The sequence below is a fragment of the Oreochromis aureus genome, linkage group 23, assembly GCF_013358895.1.
Source record: "Oreochromis aureus strain Israel breed Guangdong linkage group 23, ZZ_aureus, whole genome shotgun sequence".
Taxonomy (NCBI): Eukaryota; Metazoa; Chordata; class Actinopteri; order Cichliformes; family Cichlidae; genus Oreochromis; species Oreochromis aureus.
This window is the reverse complement of record NC_052963.1, coordinates 20,530,751-20,548,688: the sequence shown is the minus strand read 5'-3', so window position 1 is coordinate 20,548,688 and position 17,938 is coordinate 20,530,751. Positions and strand designations below refer to the sequence as shown.

At 39.0% G+C, this 17,938-nt stretch overlaps 1 protein-coding gene across 1 annotated transcript; it reads left to right on the top strand.

Annotated features, from left to right (window-relative positions):
• The first annotated feature begins 3,203 nt into the window (after positions 1-3,203).
• sumo1 (small ubiquitin like modifier 1) lies at positions 3,204-17,830 on the top strand. Its single transcript, XM_031735812.2, has 5 exons — positions 3,204-3,340; positions 3,729-3,803; positions 13,245-13,322; positions 13,466-13,537; positions 15,351-17,830. Exons 1-5 carry the CDS (start codon positions 3,329-3,331, stop codon positions 15,417-15,419), a joined length of 306 nt encoding a protein of 101 aa, XP_031591672.1. The 5' UTR covers positions 3,204-3,328; the 3' UTR covers positions 15,420-17,830.
• The last annotated feature ends 108 nt before the right edge of the window (positions 17,831-17,938 follow it).

Below are 17,938 nucleotides of genomic sequence, written 5' to 3'. Positions count from 1 at the left end.
TATATATATATATATATATATATATATATATATATATATATATATATATATATATATATATACATACACACAGGGCCATGCCTACAAATGCATAAATAATATATCACCATACGTAGTTTTGAAGGAAGTAAATAATGAGACTGGACATCAAAATATTGCACATTAGAATTGAACATGAGTTATTTACAGCTGGTATATATCTATATACACTTTGACATCTACATGACTGTAGATGCCTTTGCATATTTGGCTTGGAGATTAAAATGAGCCTGCATGACTACTCTGGCACATTTACATCATAAACCTGAGCGCTCATGTAAATTAATGTGCATTGTCCCATTTAAATAAAGTAAATATAAATTTAAATCTTTTGCTTCTGCGGATTTGCTTCTTTCATTTTAGTTTAGTTTTTTATTATTTTTAGTATTAGTTTGGAGGTTTCTTTGTTATGTAATGGGTGCTATTTGTTGGTATTGTCAGGTAATGGTGGTATTTACTGCTATTATTATAATTAACACCTGAGGCTGACGTGTTGCTGAAACTGGACTAAACTGAAAAAGAGTAAATTTGAAGCAATTGATATTTTAATTCTGTTTAAATTAGTTTTGCAAATGCATAATATGATTTTAATTTTTTTTTCTTTCCTATACAGCTCTAGGTTGTTTATTTTTTTAAATAAAATTTAACAAAATGTTTAATGTATTATAAAAGTATTTTGTTATATATCCACATCACCAGCATTTAAAAGGCCAATAACTTGATGTCACTAATGGACTGATCAATATGTATTGTATTGATCTGTATTTATAATTTAAAATGTGAATTTTAATTTTAATTAAAAGCCAAACTCTTTAATCAACTTGTCTGGGTGCTTAAAAATAATGTGAAACATATATAGGGGCAGTTTAGACCAAGCACAAATGGAAATTCTGATATCACTCAGGTGAGACAAAACTGATTTTAAAAACCTCAAACTCCAAATAAGCCAGTGTTTATCTAGTTTATATTCATTCTTATTAGCCAGATAAAATGAATTTGTTAATAAAAAAAACAAAAAACAAACATATTTTAGAGCTTTAAAATGATCCTGCAATAAAACACAGTGTCATTGTGTGTGTGTGTGTGTGTCTGTGTGTGCGTGTGTGTCTGTGTGTCTGTGTGTGTGTGTGTGTGTGTGTGTGTGTGTGTGTGTGTGTGTGTGTGTGTCATCCTGACATTATCAAAATTTAAAAAACAAAAACAGCCCTATGTTTTCTGCAATGTGCCTACAACTTGTATGATATGGAAAGGGCCCCATTATAATACATTTCTCCATCTAAGAGTTTCTATATTATATTTTAGTGTCAGTTTTGTTCATGTTGTCTAAGTTTATTATTGCATTTAGACCCAGTGTTATCTAGATTGTGGTTTATGGTTTTGGTCTTTGGATTGTTACACCCAGCTTGATAAAAGTCAAATACAGAGACTGCAAGCATTCCTTCCATAAAAATATAAACATTGTTCTTTAAAAAACATAAAACGTCTGTACTCTGTGCTGCATATTCACCACATTATTAGTCCGTTTTCAAAAAAAAAGTTTTTTCTGTGCTATAAAAGTACACTGAAAAGGGGCAAGAGTCCATAAAAAAGTACAATGTACCATTTTAAAATAAAGGAATTTTCCATTTAAATGTTTTATAGATATTTTTCCATACTTTTTAAATAAATACCGGGTTTAATTATTTACCGTGTCCATAAACTTGCATTTACTATCAGCAAAGATTTATATCACACTCTAATGGTCAAACATTACATTATACATATATTATATTGTAAAATAGTCTGCCTTGGTGACCAGTCGGGCAGATGGCCGACCCTCCCTCAATCTGCTTGTGTTGGAAGTTCATTTCCTATTAAAAGGCAGTTCTTCCTCCCCACTGTCACCAAGTGCTTGCTCATACGGGGCTGTCTGATATGGGGGGTTTCACTCAGTGTTGTAACAATTTGTAGATTTAGAATAATCAAAACATTTTCGAAACAACACTTTTGGCTGTGCCTTTATTTTCCCAAGGGTGTGCCACAGCCGATAGATGTGCAAAAGTTGTTGCCTTGGCACAGAGTTCACACCAGATGTCCTTACTGACACAACCCTCCCATTTATCCAGGCTTGGGACCAGCACGTACACTAAGGACACTGAGTGGAGACTGAGTTTGTGTCTCCACCCTCTCAAATTTTTTGACCACTACACCACAGAGCCACTTGTTGTAAAAATAACCTGTTATGGGGAAATTCAAATTTATGAAGTTACAAAAATTTATATAGTTCTTCATGTGATATGTTATAATACAGCTGTCCAATATGTGGACCTTTGCTGGCTTTATCTTGGTCAGCCTTCTTGGACAGAAAAACCATAGCCTGGCCTCATAACAACAGGCCACAGTTTCAGGGTCACAAACCTGCGCTACATATGGCTTTTTTTTTCTTTTTTCTTTTTTTACCCATCTCCGATGGCTTCCTCTTCTTTTAAAATAACAACAAAACACTATATAAATGTGATCAGTGGATATTCATTTTTGGAACTTTATTCAGCACTAGTGTAAGGAACTCTTCATATTCTATGATTGTAAAAATGTGCAGCCTGTTCGCTGAATTCTCAAGCCTTGGGTCTTCTCAGCTAACAATTCAAGATCCATAAGGTTAAAGAAAGAAAAATGGTAACTAAGTATGTGGACAAATTTGGCTTCTTTCACTTCCAGCAAGGTTTATCTACATCTGTACTTTAGTCAAAATTACATCAAAACTGGCATTTAAAAAAAAAAAAATTTTTTGTTTAAATTGAAATTAAAATTATTTTTTTTCTTTTGTAAAAGTAGCCTATGTCAAATTTTATATATTTGTAAAATCACAAGTAGGGCTCAAAGTGGTTTGCAGAGCATTTTACTGGATATTTTGTACCACAATTATTCAGTTTATTTGGTAATAAAGAAGATAGGAATACATTTTAATCATTTACACCTATTAGTAACATTGATACAAGGTAATTTATATGTAATAGGCTTTATTGTAGGGCTCAAGTGTGTTTTTTGTTGTTGTTTTGTTTTTGGTTTTTTTACAGTCAAAATAGGGTAAAATTAGCTCTTTTGAGAGTAAAGATTAGCGACCCCAACTATATTTTTCAAAATTAAACGATCATGTCTGTGCTTCACTTTGGAGAGACTCTTATTTTTGAAAGAAGCAACCCCATGCGTCAATTCCGGTTGTCGAATAACATCAACCCGGAGCTGCGCCTGTGAGCTAACGCTTCATCTATTGTCAGTGTATTTTCCTCGGCACACACAGAGAAAAAGCATGTCAGATACGGTAAGAAATGCGCTCCGAAGGCTCTGTGTTGTTTTATCACCAGCAGAAAACGGAAAAAGGCTGCTTGCTGTTTATTTATGCCCGCTGCCTCGTATCGAGTTATCTAATATGCTAGCTGTTAGCTCGTGTAGCTTCGGGCCTGAAGTCACAGCTTATTTAGCCGCTAGCGGCTAGCTCTGGTTTCTTATTTAAAGTTCTGCTGTGGAGCAATGGTTGTTGGCAGTAATACGAAACAGAAACTGTTACAAAACAGAGTGACATGGTTTTCCAAAGCAGTGACACTCGGGTGTCGGCCCGGCTTGGAATTAAATAAATATTTATATATATGAGTGTGTGTGTCGTGCTTGGAGGTGTTTTGTTTATTTACGGTTTTTTTGTTTATTTTTAGGAGACAAAACCATCCAGCCAAGACGGAGGGGATAAAAAAGATGGAGAGTACATCAAATTAAAAGTGATTGGTCAGGTGTGTATGTGTTAGATGATATTAATGATGCTTTCTTACATATTTTTAGTGTTATTTTTGTTATATTTTCTTTTTGTACCAGTGTCAGTGTAGAGTCAGCTCCAGGGAGGAGGGAGAGACTGTTAGAGTAAAGGCTGTCACTTTACACTGTCTTATCAGACATAACCAGTTTTTTTTGTTATCAAAATCCTGCTACACTCCATGACCAAACATTTGCATATTTGCATTCGTAGGATTCTTATACTTTAATAAGTAAATAAAGTGTACATAAACTGAAACTACAGATCCACAACCATAAATCTACTCAGTGGCTCTTTTAACAAAAATATAATATTTGGCTTTATCTTGATTGATGCTGCAATATCTCAAAGGTGGTGGTCCTTTAAGTTGGTTCCTTTATTACGAAGCAAGTTTGACATACATGGGGGGTGTCTTTCTGTTTTATTCACTTACCCTTAGAACCTGACTGATTTATCAGCAAATTGAGGTTATCGGCTATTATTGGCTATTTATTATCTTTTGGTATCGCTGTGTTTAACGAGTGATAAGGCAAAGTTTAAAAGCAAACGAGAGATGGGGGAAACAATCTTCAACCATGTTTTAAGGGTTGTTACAACATAGTTTTATAGTTAGGCAGAGCATTAATGAGACAATATACTATTGTAAACAATGTGGAAGCATTACGCAGAAAACAGACAAATTTAAATGCAGACTGTGCAAAGACATGACAGCACTTGCAGTGCATGAGGATTTAAAATGCCGGCACCCTGGAGCTGTGACCTCAACTCTTGACTGGGACAGTTTTAGGGACCTAAGTTAGTGTGTCGCATTGTTACCTTGTTTATGTTAGTGTTTGTACACTAATATTTATGTTAGCTTACCTGTTGGAAACTTCTTAGGGTGATGCTAGCTAAGCAAACATGTTTTGTTAGCCAATGAGTGAAATGCGATAGTAAACCTTTAAACAGGAGTAGCTACACTGTCTCCTAGTTTGTCTTTTTTCTTCTCACATTAATATTAGTGTTTATTCTGAATAGTCAGGGGTGCACAAAAGTGGTCCGCAGGTGCACATTCACTGTCAAAATAAAAGACGCGCACCAGATAAGAAGTTGCAACGCGCGTTTGCGTACATATAAAAGGCACTGTTTTTGTCCGCTAGAGTGGGATTTTCACAGCATATTCTGCACCACATCTCTGTGCGTTCATCATTTGTTTGAAGCCAGCTCACCTCCTTCAACCACTTTTCCAAGAATACGCGCTTCTTTTGCGATTCGGACTCCTGACATTTCTTTGGAGGTGGAGGAACACCAAAGTAATTGCTTAAAGGAGCTTGCTTCTTCGACATCTTTAAGAGTTCTAAACAAATGTCTGTCCTCCAGAAAATCATATGTACGCAAACGCGCGTTGCAACGTCTTATCTGGTGCGCGTCTTTTATTTTGACAGCGAGTGCGCACCTGCGGACCACTTACGTGCACCCCTGTGAATAGTAAACCTCTCCCACCTAATGTTAGGTAGTTAATTTGTGGTTTTGCCCATATCAGTAATTAATTATGTATATAGTCAAACAGTTTAACTGGCATTGAGCACGTATAGATGAGCTTGTTTATGTGAACAAATGTTTCCTGGGTCATTATTTTAATTTGCTGTGGGACAAGACAGCAGGGTGATATTCACAGGTGGGCAGGCTTGAGCAGCTGAAGTACTGGAGCCTAGAACAGGAGGTTTGCCCAAAGGAAGTGGAGATAAGAGTTATTAAAATAGTCATTGATCAACTGACTAATCAAAGAAAAATTGGCAGATTAGTTGTCTACCAAAATAGTCCTTTAGTTGCAGCCCTACGATATACACCTGTATGTCACAAACGTCAGGGAAATCTGTTTCTCTGTTGTGTTTCTGAAAGGGAAAACAGACTTTGAGTTGATAAAACCAGAGCTGTGATAAATAATTGATGCCATGCTTTTTCTTAGATATTCAGCGCTCGCACGCAGAAAGTGCTTGAGATGAAAACAAAACAAAACATGACTTTCCTGAAAAAGTTATATGGTAACACATGGCATTTGGTTGCTGAGGAACAGGGGGAAGTTGTGGGAGTGATGGTGCTGAAAAAGAAAACGGCAAGTTGAGAGATTTGAGATATTTAGCGTGTTTGTAGTGAACCGTTAGTGTGTAGTGTCGAAGTTTTTATGTTTGTTTTGCTTTGTGTGGCATTAACAAAACAAAAAAGACCACTGAATGTCACAGATGCTGGCCACAAAGCCATCAAAGATGGTCTGCCATGCACCTTGAGATGTGACCCCTCACAGTAACCCCTGCCCTTCTCCATATACGCATGAGGCAAACTTCTGAAATTGACCTTATATGTAGGACAGTCCAGTATGTCTGGAATGGTGAATGTGCGCTGCTTTGTTTGGCTGCTGTATTGCTGTGCAGTATATTTTTAAGATCCTATTCAGTTTGGGGTGGGTTTTTTTTTTTTACTATGAATATTTATATAGACAGATTTTTCCTCTATTATTACATGTAAATATCCTTCTTTTTTTTTTTTTTTTTAATGCTTTATACCTTACAGTCTCATTGTGAGTAAATGCACCTAAGTTTCATTCTGATGTGTGCAAACTGGTCTATGTTCTGATTGACAAGAAAGTAGCAATTCTGTTCTGTGAAGCCTTCATAAAAGGTTACAGCCGTGCAAACTGTGCATCGCTTTAATTCTGAAATTTAAATGAATTCAGTCGGTGATGCAGAGAATCTGTATGTCTTTTTGTTAGGCCGTAATGCTGCTGAATCTGCTCTACACTGCTGGATTTGCAGTTAATGGCATGGATTAGAAAACTGAGCGGTTACATTGGGAGGTTGCTGCTCACATAGTTCTGTTCAATCAATACAGATAATTTAACTTTGGCCTGGCAACAAAGCAGAGATTTCCTCCTTTATTACGTTATTGGAGACAGTCAGATGTGAACATACTGAGCAGTCTTGAGTATCACAGCTCTAATGTGCAGTTAATATGCTGACTGAAAGCACACTGGGTGGTAAAATGGATATATTTATTCATAAAGTAACTCGTGAACTCACTAATTAATGAAAAGATCTCAGTGATGATGTCTCTGATTGGAGTGGACGGTGCTCAGTTGATCCATTTTGTGAGGAGGAAGCGTGAAATGACACAATGAACAGTCCCTTTTATGTTAACATGCGAGGAGGGTGAAGCAGAAAGCCTGAGTTAATGGAGAAAGATGATAGTGTCATGACACCCACTATCTCTGGAAGAGCGTTTAGGCTTTGTCAAGCCCGCTAACACAAAGCAAGCTTGGATATAGGGCCGTGCGATATGACCAAAATCTCATATCCCGATATTAAGACATCTATCGTCCAATAACAATATAAATCACAAAAATGTAACATTTTCTGTAAATTCTGTGAATGTCGGGCAGCTCGACTTGCGTGAAGTGTTTCCAGCTGGGCGTCGCGTACCTGGAGTCGAGTGTTTTAACTGATGCATGAAACGATACATTTTTAGACATAGGTTGTAACGGCCGCCGTTTTCTTTGTGAGTATTTATTACACAGCGTGCTGCGGGGAAAAGCCTGTTCTAACGTTTGAGTCTAAGATTTATTTTTTAGCACCTGACGGCTCTTTTTTGCTTCTCATCCGTAAATACTCTGCATCTTTCACGTGATTCAGTTTATTTTGAAAAGTCTTAACAGGATCTTGAGCTTTATTGTGAAAGGTTTATGTGGAAAATAAACAAGCGGACACGAGGTGGTTTTACCGTCGTTGTTGCTAACGACAACGCATAAAAACAAGCACTTGTCCGTCTGTAGTGTGGTTATATTAAATATAAGAGAAAGAGAGAACTTTAGGAAATTAATATAGCCACTACAGTGACCATCAAAATAATGAAAAAATATTGCCGTAAACAGTTTATTTTGCGACACCACGAAACAAACGATAGCGTAAAATGAAACGATAGGCGTTTTTATATCGTCATCTGATATATATCGTTATATCGAACAGCCCTACTTGGATATGTATCCTCGTAGTTTTATTTTCTTTGGATTCACATCTCTGCTGTCAACTGTGAATTTTTCTGGGTGGAAAGAGCCGCACGTATAGGTGCATTTAAATCACCCTGAGGAAGGTCATCCTCCTCTCTTTCACAGTGGATTTTAATAACCACACAGTTTCCTACAGCAGCTGAGCATCTGTTTGTTTTAGCTCAAATTTTTTCCAGGCTCGATAAATCCCATGAATCCTCCTCACAAAGAAGTTTAGCCACTCAGTGAGCACATCATTTTCACATCATATTTTTTTTTTTGCTTTGAAATTAGTTTCAATTGGTTTCCATAATGTGTTCTATTTTTTGCTGCTTAGTTTTGTCTGAAAATGTTCAGTTATTTTAGGATTTTATAAGTTTCACTACAAGCTTTAACAACTATAATGTAGGGATGATTGGCACTTAATGGATTACAACATAAACAATGACAGTCAGTCATGTTTCTATCCCAGTCCTTTGACCCTAATGGCTAAAGACATTTCCTCTATATTTTTACACTCTGTCTCTGTTTGTAAAAGTGTGTTTTTTAGCCTTCAGCATATTGAAAACTTTGTGTTCAGGCTGCTGAGATCTGATCACAGTCTATTTAAGGGCTAGGCTCGATGCTGTACACCATAATGACAGTAACTGTGAAATCAAACATCTTAAATAATAGTGGAATTATTCTTTTTCTATAGTTTTAGACTTCCTCCACCTTGCTTTTCATGTATTATGAGTATAATGTATTTCCCAAAATGAGACAAAATGCACAATAAGACAATGGGTTTTTTTCTTACAGTGTCTTTATTTATTTTCAAACATAACACCTGTACACAACCACTAAAACATAACAAAACAAGTAACTAAACTTACATACACTACAAACTACACATACTGCAGTAGTACATATATCACCATAAAAATGAAAGAAAAGGCGGGGGGTAACTGTGTGGGACTCCCACCATACATTACTCACAGTCGCAGGTATACGTTACACGTAAATTACAAAGTAGTCGTTCAATGCCAAGCAATAAACATATTCCCAAATGGACTGCAGAGGGCCACTTATGAGTCATCTCCAAAAGCTTCCACCAAACGGGCAAGCCTTTATTTGCAAGAAAGTTTTTTGAAGATGCTATCAGAGCTTTGTTGTTTACCCCTGATTGCGTAGGTTATCTTTTCTAAGGGCAGAGTTGATGTTAATTCTGAAATCAATTTACCCATCCTTGGTCTATCCACGGGCAGCACGGTGGCGCGGTGGTTAGCACTGTTGCCGCACAGCAAGAAGGTCCTGAGTTCAATTCCACCATCAGGCCGGGTTCTTTCTGTGTGGAGTTTGCATGTTCTCCCCGTGTTTGCGTGGGTTCTCTCCGGGTACTCCGGCTTCCTCCCACCGTCCAAAGACATGCAGCTTGTGGGGATAGGTTAATTGGATAATCCAAATTGCCACTAGGTGTGAATGTGAGTGCGAATGGTTGTCTGTCCCTGTGTGTTGGCCCTGCGACAGACTGGCGACCTGTCCAGGGCGTACCCCGCCTCTCGCCCTATGACAGCTGGGATAGGCTCCAGCGCCCCCCGCGACCCTGAAAAGGATAAGCGGAAGTGAATGGATGGATGGATGGATGGATGGTCTATCCACCTCTTTCCAAGCAATTGCAGACATTCTCTTGGCCATCAGCAGCCTTATGTCTAAAAATAGCCGATGCTTCCTTGTTATGTTACAATTAGCTGGGTAAATACCCAGCAGAAAAAGTTTAGGTTCTAAATGTATTTTTATTTCTAATATTTCTTCAGTGCATTGTTTTACTTCTTCACAGAATTTCCTAATTTCAGGACACTGCCACAAACAGGGGAAAATCGTGCACTTTTCCTCGTCACATTTTATGCAAACATCCAGGATGGTACTGTAGAAAGCGTAAAGTTTGACTGGAGTCATATAAGTACGCTTTAACCAGTTGTACTGCAAGAAATTTAAATGAGTGTTCACTGTTTAAGATTGTACCTTGGCACAAGCCCTCTCACACTCTTCAATGGAGATGTTCTCCTGTAAGTCCTCTCTCCAGGGGCGTTTATCAATATGCGTGCTTGTGCGTGCTGCGTTCTCGTGTACTCGTGATACGTCATCAGTCGGAGACCAAGTACTGTTCCAATTGGCACGCATCAAGCCGAGAACGCGAAAAAGTCCCGGATGTGTTCTCGATCCGCCCGCTTTATCGAGCATGCATCGGTGTGGACTTGGGACAGCTACATATCCCAGAATGCAGATTTCGTCCAAAACTCAACAGCGGACTCCCGGCACATCGTTTTCACCCCCCGCTCATGGACTTCTCACTACTCAGGTTAAAGAAACTCCAGCAGCTGTCTATAGTATTGAGTGTCCACTAGAATAGAAATAAAAGCGTTCTAACATCTCACCTGCTTCTTTTTATTAAGGTATGTACACGTATGTACATGTACACTATTTTTATTAATAGAGGTTTCACTACTGAGGTTAAAATGATATATAAGTCACTTAGATCACTTCTAAATGTTAATGTTTGGTTTATTTCAGTGTTTTATTTGTTCCTGAGTAAACCGTTTGGCTGTGATTACAGTTAAGCTTCATAACATGTTACTCACAGTTAAATTAGGAGGGGACGGCAGTAAAACTCCGGACCTGTGACATCATCACGTACGCAGGTGTTCCAATTGTACATATCGCGAGTCCGTGCTCGTGTTCTCGGCGGGTACGTACTCCCGTGCGTTCTCAGCGGGTACGTACTCCAGTGCGTTCTCGGCGAGTACGTACTCACCGAGAACGCGAGTACGTACTCGCGTACTTGGGCATTGATAAACGGCCCAGGACTCAAGCTTTTTTACTGATGTTTCTGGCGAGGCAGCCACCAGTTCATTATACACTTTAGAAGTCAAGCCCCTTCCCTGGCAATCTTTCACCATCATTTCTTCGAGTGTTGATACGCCAGGAATGGACAAGGACTGATTTGCTATGTTCTAATAATATCTCTCAGTTGTAAATATCTAAAGAACTGGCTGCGGGCTAAGTCATACTTGGCAACAATTTCATCAAAGGACAGAATAGACAAAGTTAAAGATAAATATTACTGTCACTGGCATGACCCAGGTCCTACGCCACACCAAAAATGGAAAGGACAATAGTGGGTGATTAATATGCATGTTTAATGAAACCGGTTTCCAGACAAGCGAGAATACAAGCTGATGCTTGTAAGTAGAGCTGGGCGATAGAACGATAACGATATGTATTGCGAAATAATTTTTTCTCGATAGAAAAATTAAACTATTGCGATAGGCCTCATCTCCCTTGTCCTCTTAAAAAAAAGAAAAAAAAGAACAGCCAATCCAAATTAAGTAGCGCAGAGCCGAACCAATCACAGCCGCAGCGTCACGTCACGTGACGTACAGCACAAGTGCAAAGGCACACGTCTATTTGTTTTTGCAGCCGGGCTGCCCAGGTAATGAAGGAAATGAGATGCCGACTAGAGAAAAATCAACCGACAGCGTGACGGAAGGTTACCGAAAAGAAAACCGATGATGGTTCCAATGCCGGAGAGATTGTCGAATGGAAGGGCCACAGAAGTTCCGTAGTGTGAAAGTATTTCGGCTATTTCAAGTCTGACAAAAAACAGAGTAGCGCACTGTAAATTGTGCCGAAAGCAAGTCTGGAAATACAATAAAGCGGTGCATGCTCAGTCTCTGACTGAAAGCGCTAATTCGTCATTCGGCTTTTGTCAGACTAAAGTAACTGTTAAAAGTGTTTGAAAAGCTAAGCTATACAACAAGGAGAGATTGAGAATTTCCTTTTAGTTTCTCAGTTTATTTGATATTGACAAAAGTTAGTCAATTTTGTCTGTTCTTCTGTAAAACAAACTAAGATTTATTTTTAGAATTAAAATTTTGTTTCTAAGTGAAATTGACAATTTAGTAGTCTGTTTTGTTTGTTCTATTTTGAAACTTAAATGCTTTAGCGGCTGCCTTTTGTGTAGTTTGCAGTATTTGCCTTTATTTATTTGAAACTGAAGTCTCATGTTCCTTAAGTACATCTACCCTGTTGAACTTATTATGGGAAATAAATATTTAAATCAAAACAAGCTGCTGATTATTTCACATTTTACTTGTGAGCAACGGCACATTTAAATCTTACAAATATAGTTACTTGGCTTATATCGTGATATATATCGTTATCGCCTGAAATAAAAAAAAAACATATCGTGATATGAAAAAATCTTATATCGCCCAGCTCTACTTGTAAGAATAGTATGACTGCTGGGGCTTAGAAGCTAGAAGCTAACTACACGAGTGGTTCAGGGAAACTCGGATAGTTTTTATTCCCATCTCTTCACAGACTCTGTTAGGCAGCGTCGGCACATCACCTTTCAAGTGAGCGAGTGCTGTACATTTCTATGTGGTGTTGTGATATTTTTAGTCATAAAAATGTTTCCTGCCATGAATAGTTCAAATATGCCTCCCCTACTACTGCCCAATGGATGGAAAAATGTAAGTCTGTGTTTTTAAACTTTGACTTGACAATCAAGGCTTCAACTTGATTGTGATTTCTGATGTTTCAATAGTAGTTTGGGTGTCTCTGAGGTTATCAGTGGTAAAAACTAACACGACTGCACAATTGTGGCTTCAACCCGGCTGTGGTGGAAACAGCACAACTTGTGAGGTTACAAAAATCAAGAGGTGCGTGCCTGGCCCAAAGGAGCCAGGTGAGATGTTCCAGTCAAGTCCTACCAGGAGGAGGCCCAGGGACAAACCCAGGACTCGTTGAAACGATTATATCCAGGGGTTCACATAAGTGGTCCGCAGGTGCGCATTCGCTGTCAAAATAAAAGACGCGCACCAGATAAAAAGTTGCAACGCGCGTTTGCGTACATATAAAAGGCACTGTTGTCCGCTAGAGTGGGATTTTCACGTGTTCCCTCTGATAAACTGGAGAAGGTGGCTGGGGAGAGGGAGGGCTGGGTTTCTCTGTTCAGGCTGCTGACCCTGTGGAGATGTGGAATATTTTAAACTGTGTCAGACTCTCAAAACATTTAGATTTCTGAAATAACTGGAAAAAAAGAGTTGAAAAATTTAACAAAGTATTAATTAGAAGTGGAAAATTTCAATAAAGTCTCTTGTCTTTGACACACCAGTGAACCAAATCCTGTAAAAACTTTGAGACATTGTAGCAAAATTCATGCTAGGAAACGCTTTTACAATGAAAAGCACAAAGAAGTGTATGACACGGAGTCAAGTTATTAAGTGTTACAGTCCGCCTGCGCTGTGGAATCTGACTTAACACAATATAAAGTGAAGGTTATTTTCAGGCAAGCGGCGGTTCATAAACACAATAAAGTTCCTGGGATTGTGTTTCTTATCACTGCCTTGCTTGCCTCCACAGGACAGCAGTGAAATCCACTTTAAGGTGAAAATGACAACACATCTAAAGAAGCTGAAGGAGTCATACAGCCAGAGACAGGTAAATCAGTCACTCCCAGTTACTCAGTGACACAGGTTTGACTCCAGGCCACACACAGAGAGGGCTGAGAGCTCAGGAGTAAGTCACTTTAAAAAAACAAACAAAAAAAACCCAACCTCTGTGCATTTGTGTTTTCCCTCCAGGGCGTCCCAGCGAGCACGCTAAGGTTTTTGTTTGAAGGACAGAGAATCGCAGACAACCAGACTCCCAAAGAGGTAACCTTTCATCTTTAGGCTTTACTGTCCTCTTAAGCTCTTCCCCACATTTATCCAGAGTCCCTCCTTTCTGTAGAGATGCATGTTCCTTCATCCTTTCTGTTAAATTACTGAAGTTTCCATAAACCTGTCCTGGATCTGGATTCCTGATGTGTGTTTTAATACCCTGTTATTCACTGTTAAAAAAAAAAACAAAGAATCATCACAGTGTAACATAGTCAGTAAAATCAAAATGACAACAGGTACACTGGGGAGCAAACAACAAGACAGTTTAGCACATGATGGACACAGACCAGTACTCTCTCCTTATTCCTCCTGAATGATTTTTCTATAGTTTAGATTTTTTACTGGCCTCATCACTGCTGGTAGCATGAGATGGTGGCAGGCCTCAGGTTGCACAGGTAGTCCAGCTTCTCCAGGATGGGACGTCGCAAGATGATTTTTTTTTTTTTTCACCAGGGAGTTGCCTTCCCAAACCATCACTGACCCACTGCCAAACAGTGGCAGGATAACAGTGCCACAGACAACATAACACTCTCCACGGCTTCTCCAGACACTTTCACATCTGTAACCTGTGTTCACTGTGAATCTGCTCTTGTCTGTGAAGGCAACGGGGCACCAGTAGGAGGACCTGCCAGTTCTGGTGTTTTCTAGCAAGTACTGCATGCCGCTGTGAGTGCATGGCCCTCATATCATCCTCATGAAGTTGGTTTCTGATTGTTGGTCAGAAACATGCTCACCAACAGCTCGCTGGAGGTCGTCTTGCTGCTGGATTGGTCTTCTTCTACTGAACTGTCCACCTCTGCTTGTGTGACAGCCCATCCCCTGATTATCTCCTCCACTCTTGAAACTGTGCTGTAAGACACAACAAACTGTTTTGTCTTGTCCTGGAGGAGCTGGACTACCTGATCATTCTGAATGGGCTGCAGGTCTCCAGCACTGCTACCAGCAGTGACAAGGACACTAACACAAAGCTAAACTAGAGAGAAATCAGTCTGCTAAACAGTTACATTAAAGCAGCTGAAATGGATTCAGGGTGGTTTCTGCTTCCTAACTGGACACACTGATATCCCTGAAGTTTAACTGACTTTGTGTTACACTGTGGTAATTGTTTGAATTTGCAGCCCTGTGAACGCTCCAGTTCTTTCCAGGTTTCTCTCATATCTTAAATCCATTTCATGATTTCCTATTTTTGTTTTTATTTGTTTTTTCCCTTGGAAACTTGTGTAAAACTTGTTTGCATGGCCCTTAAACTTTATTATGAATACTTTAAGCACATATTTGAATGATTTTTTTTTTTTTTTTTTATGTTAGTAAAACATTCTGATGTATTAATGCGGCTATGCATTTATCCACTGCACTAACAGATTACATCAAGTAGAATAACATCAGGCATTAGCTCTGAGAACCATGTTTGTAGGGTTGATGGACGTGTTGACAGATGAGGTCAGTTTGTTTGCAAATGACACTGTGACCTGTAGTGAGAGTAGGGAGCAGATGGAAGAGAGCCCAGACAGGTGGAGGTGTGCTCTGGAGAGATGAGGAAATAAAATCAGTACAAGCAAGACAGAATACGTGTGTTTGAATTAGAGAAAGAGCCAAGTGGAAAGGTGAAGGTAGATGAATTTAAATACCTGGGGTCAATCATCTAAATCAAAGGAGTGGGTGGGGGCGAGTCTCAGGGAGAAGGTTCATGGACGTAGTGAAGAAGGGGTTGGGGTTGGATGTGAAGCAGGATTTGGTGAGCTGCAAATAACAGGAAGTGAATTACTGTTGTACTAAAACGTGTCTCTGTGCTGTGTGTTAATGCCAGCTGGGAATGGAGGACGAGGATGTCATCGAGGTGTATCAAGAACAGACTGGCGGACTTTGGAACGATTAAACCTCCCACATTTCTAAATCCTTTTATTTCTTTCTCTTTTACTTATTTTGTATTTTATTTTTTATGTATGTACGTATTTTTGTTCAGTTTCAAACCATCTGGATCAAAACGGACTCAATTAGGGCTTCCGCGTGTGTGGGCAGGCTGGCAAACAGGCTGAGGACATGGACCACCGGTTCTCTGAAGTGCAGGGATGAATTCAGCCCACATTTACCAAGAAAAACGTTCTTTTTCCTTCCTGTTTTTAATCATCCATGTAGTTATATCAGAAGAAATAAATGATCCTATAATAAGCAGCTGCAGAAAAAGGAATAGTTCACGCAGAATGAAAAGGTTTGCTCTGTTTCAGTTCACCCCTCGAGTTTCAGGTTTCCTTGTTAATCTCTATTTTGAGTACTCGCTGTTTTTTGTTCGGTATGGGATTTGATAGTTTGAAGGTTTGAGTTGATCATCTTCTTTTGAATGTGCCCCACCTCTTTACCAAGATAGATTAAATGTAACTCCTCCTGACAAAAGGTTGGAGCAAGCTGTCAAGTTTAGCAGGTTGGATTGTTTCTGATCGTGCTGAGAATGCCCGATTTGAGGTCTTATGCTATTTGCCTTCTATAATCCAGTAAACATGGATCTTTGGAGTAAAAAATTTGCCTATATCCTTTATATTTGTACATTACACAGTACATACACAAGCAGTTTACTTGGGTTATATTGGAAAAGAAACTAAATATTGGGGTTGTAGCCACCATGGGATCACCATATTTGGTCAGTGGGGTGGAGTACCATATCCTCAGTTTGGTTAGGAAGCTGAAACACATGCTGTATTAACACCTGGCGTTAACATGCGACCCACATCTGGTTGCTGTCACTCACAACGGCTCAATTTATGATTGAATTATAATCATGATCATTTATTACAGTACCCCAGCTTTAGAAACATCATCTATTTGTTTTACTTTTAAGACAAATCTCATCTATTTCAGTCAAATTCAAGTAAAATTCAAACATGCAGAATTTAGTTTTCATCACCAGGGGGCAGCGTTTTATTTCTTTTTAGTCCTGTCACCATTTCCTCAGAGGCTTTCTCTGTTTGTTAAGAAAAAAGTTTTCTTAATAATTTATCTGACTAAACAAAGGCCACACTGACTCACTGCACCCATATTGTGGTAGAAACTGGTATAATGTCAAAGTACAGCTCAGCCCTAGTTCAGCCTCAGTTGACATCTTATAAACACAACACGCAGGACTTGTTTCTTTACATTCTGAGGGAGCTTTTGGGTCATTTTAAACAGAATAATTTAAATTAACCACCTTTAAAGGGAAATTATGAGGCTTATGAAGCAGGCCACATTTTTTTGGGATCTTTCACTGTATGGAAAACTGAGACATGATGTTCAGCATCTGTTGGATGATTCAGTACGTGTGAAGCATCTGAGAAACGCACAAAAAAAAGCGTGGTGATAGTCAGGGATTTCTGGATGAACTGTTCCTTTTAAGCTTTCATTTTCATGTTTGGGGAGAAAAGAAACAGGTTAGATGTTTCATTCCACATGTTTTGTGTGACATTCAGGGCTCATAAACAGCTGGATTAGTGGACAGTCCACCATAAGAAGTGGACAACATAAGAGTTTGTGTTGATCATCCTCCGTGTGCCATGTTTCTTAAACTGCACCATGTTGTAAGATGATAATAACCAACCTGAAATGAAACTACTTCAGATTTGAACCCATTTTTAAATGACTTTTACGTGTATATGTTGTATTCAGTATTAGTGTGTGTGAATGATATGCCATGTATATCTCCAGTGTCTTTATTTTAATATGTTCAAGGGTTTCATTCTGTAATTATGTATGAAAATATAAACCTGTTATAGACACGTTTTACTCGCTGACAGTCACAGAGATTTTTGAAGTCCTCTGGCAGTTTTGTGCAAAGAAAGGTCTTCTGCTGTGGTGTCGGCGCGTGTTTTTAAAGCTTTTCTTTCCTGGTTTTGGAATGAAACTCTTAATCTGTGTACTGTATGAAGTTCCTCCTGAAGGTAAACGCAGCCCCAGAGCTCTGGCTCACATTTAAATCAGGTTAAAGCAGCACCTCAGAGTTCATAGTAGAAAAACAACGTTAAATAAAGTAATGATCAGTGGCTGTCATTCCCCAGAGGTGTGTGCATAAAAAAAAAAATAGGTAGATGAGATTTTCTCAACCTGGCCGGCTGTTTGAAATTTGTCCTTTTTGTGCATTGGTGATATATCTGCTCCACCCAAACTCCACCCAGACGTACAGGGCTGTGATTTGAGCCATAACGCCGATCTCGGTGAAGTGACGGGACTGTCCGCCACTCGAGGAACATTGATACAGATGGTTTGAAATTCTGGAGATGAGCTTTTGGCTTTTTTTGAATAAAATATTTAAAAACAAAACTTTGGTGTGTTTCATGTTTGTGTTTGTGTGTGTGTGTGCGTGTGTGTGTGTGTGTGTGTGTGTGTGCCTGCTTTATGCACTTGTTGTAGTCCAATAATTTAAAGTGG

Excerpts from the sequence above, each read along its gene's own strand:
- sumo1 (XM_031735812.2), top strand. Across the intron at positions 3,804-13,244 it reads AATTAAAAGTGATTGGTCAG|GACAGCAGTGAAATCCACTT; the intron begins GTGTGTATGTGT and ends TTGCCTCCACAG. Across the intron at positions 13,323-13,465 it reads AGTCATACAGCCAGAGACAG|GGCGTCCCAGCGAGCACGCT; the intron begins GTAAATCAGTCA and ends TTTTCCCTCCAG.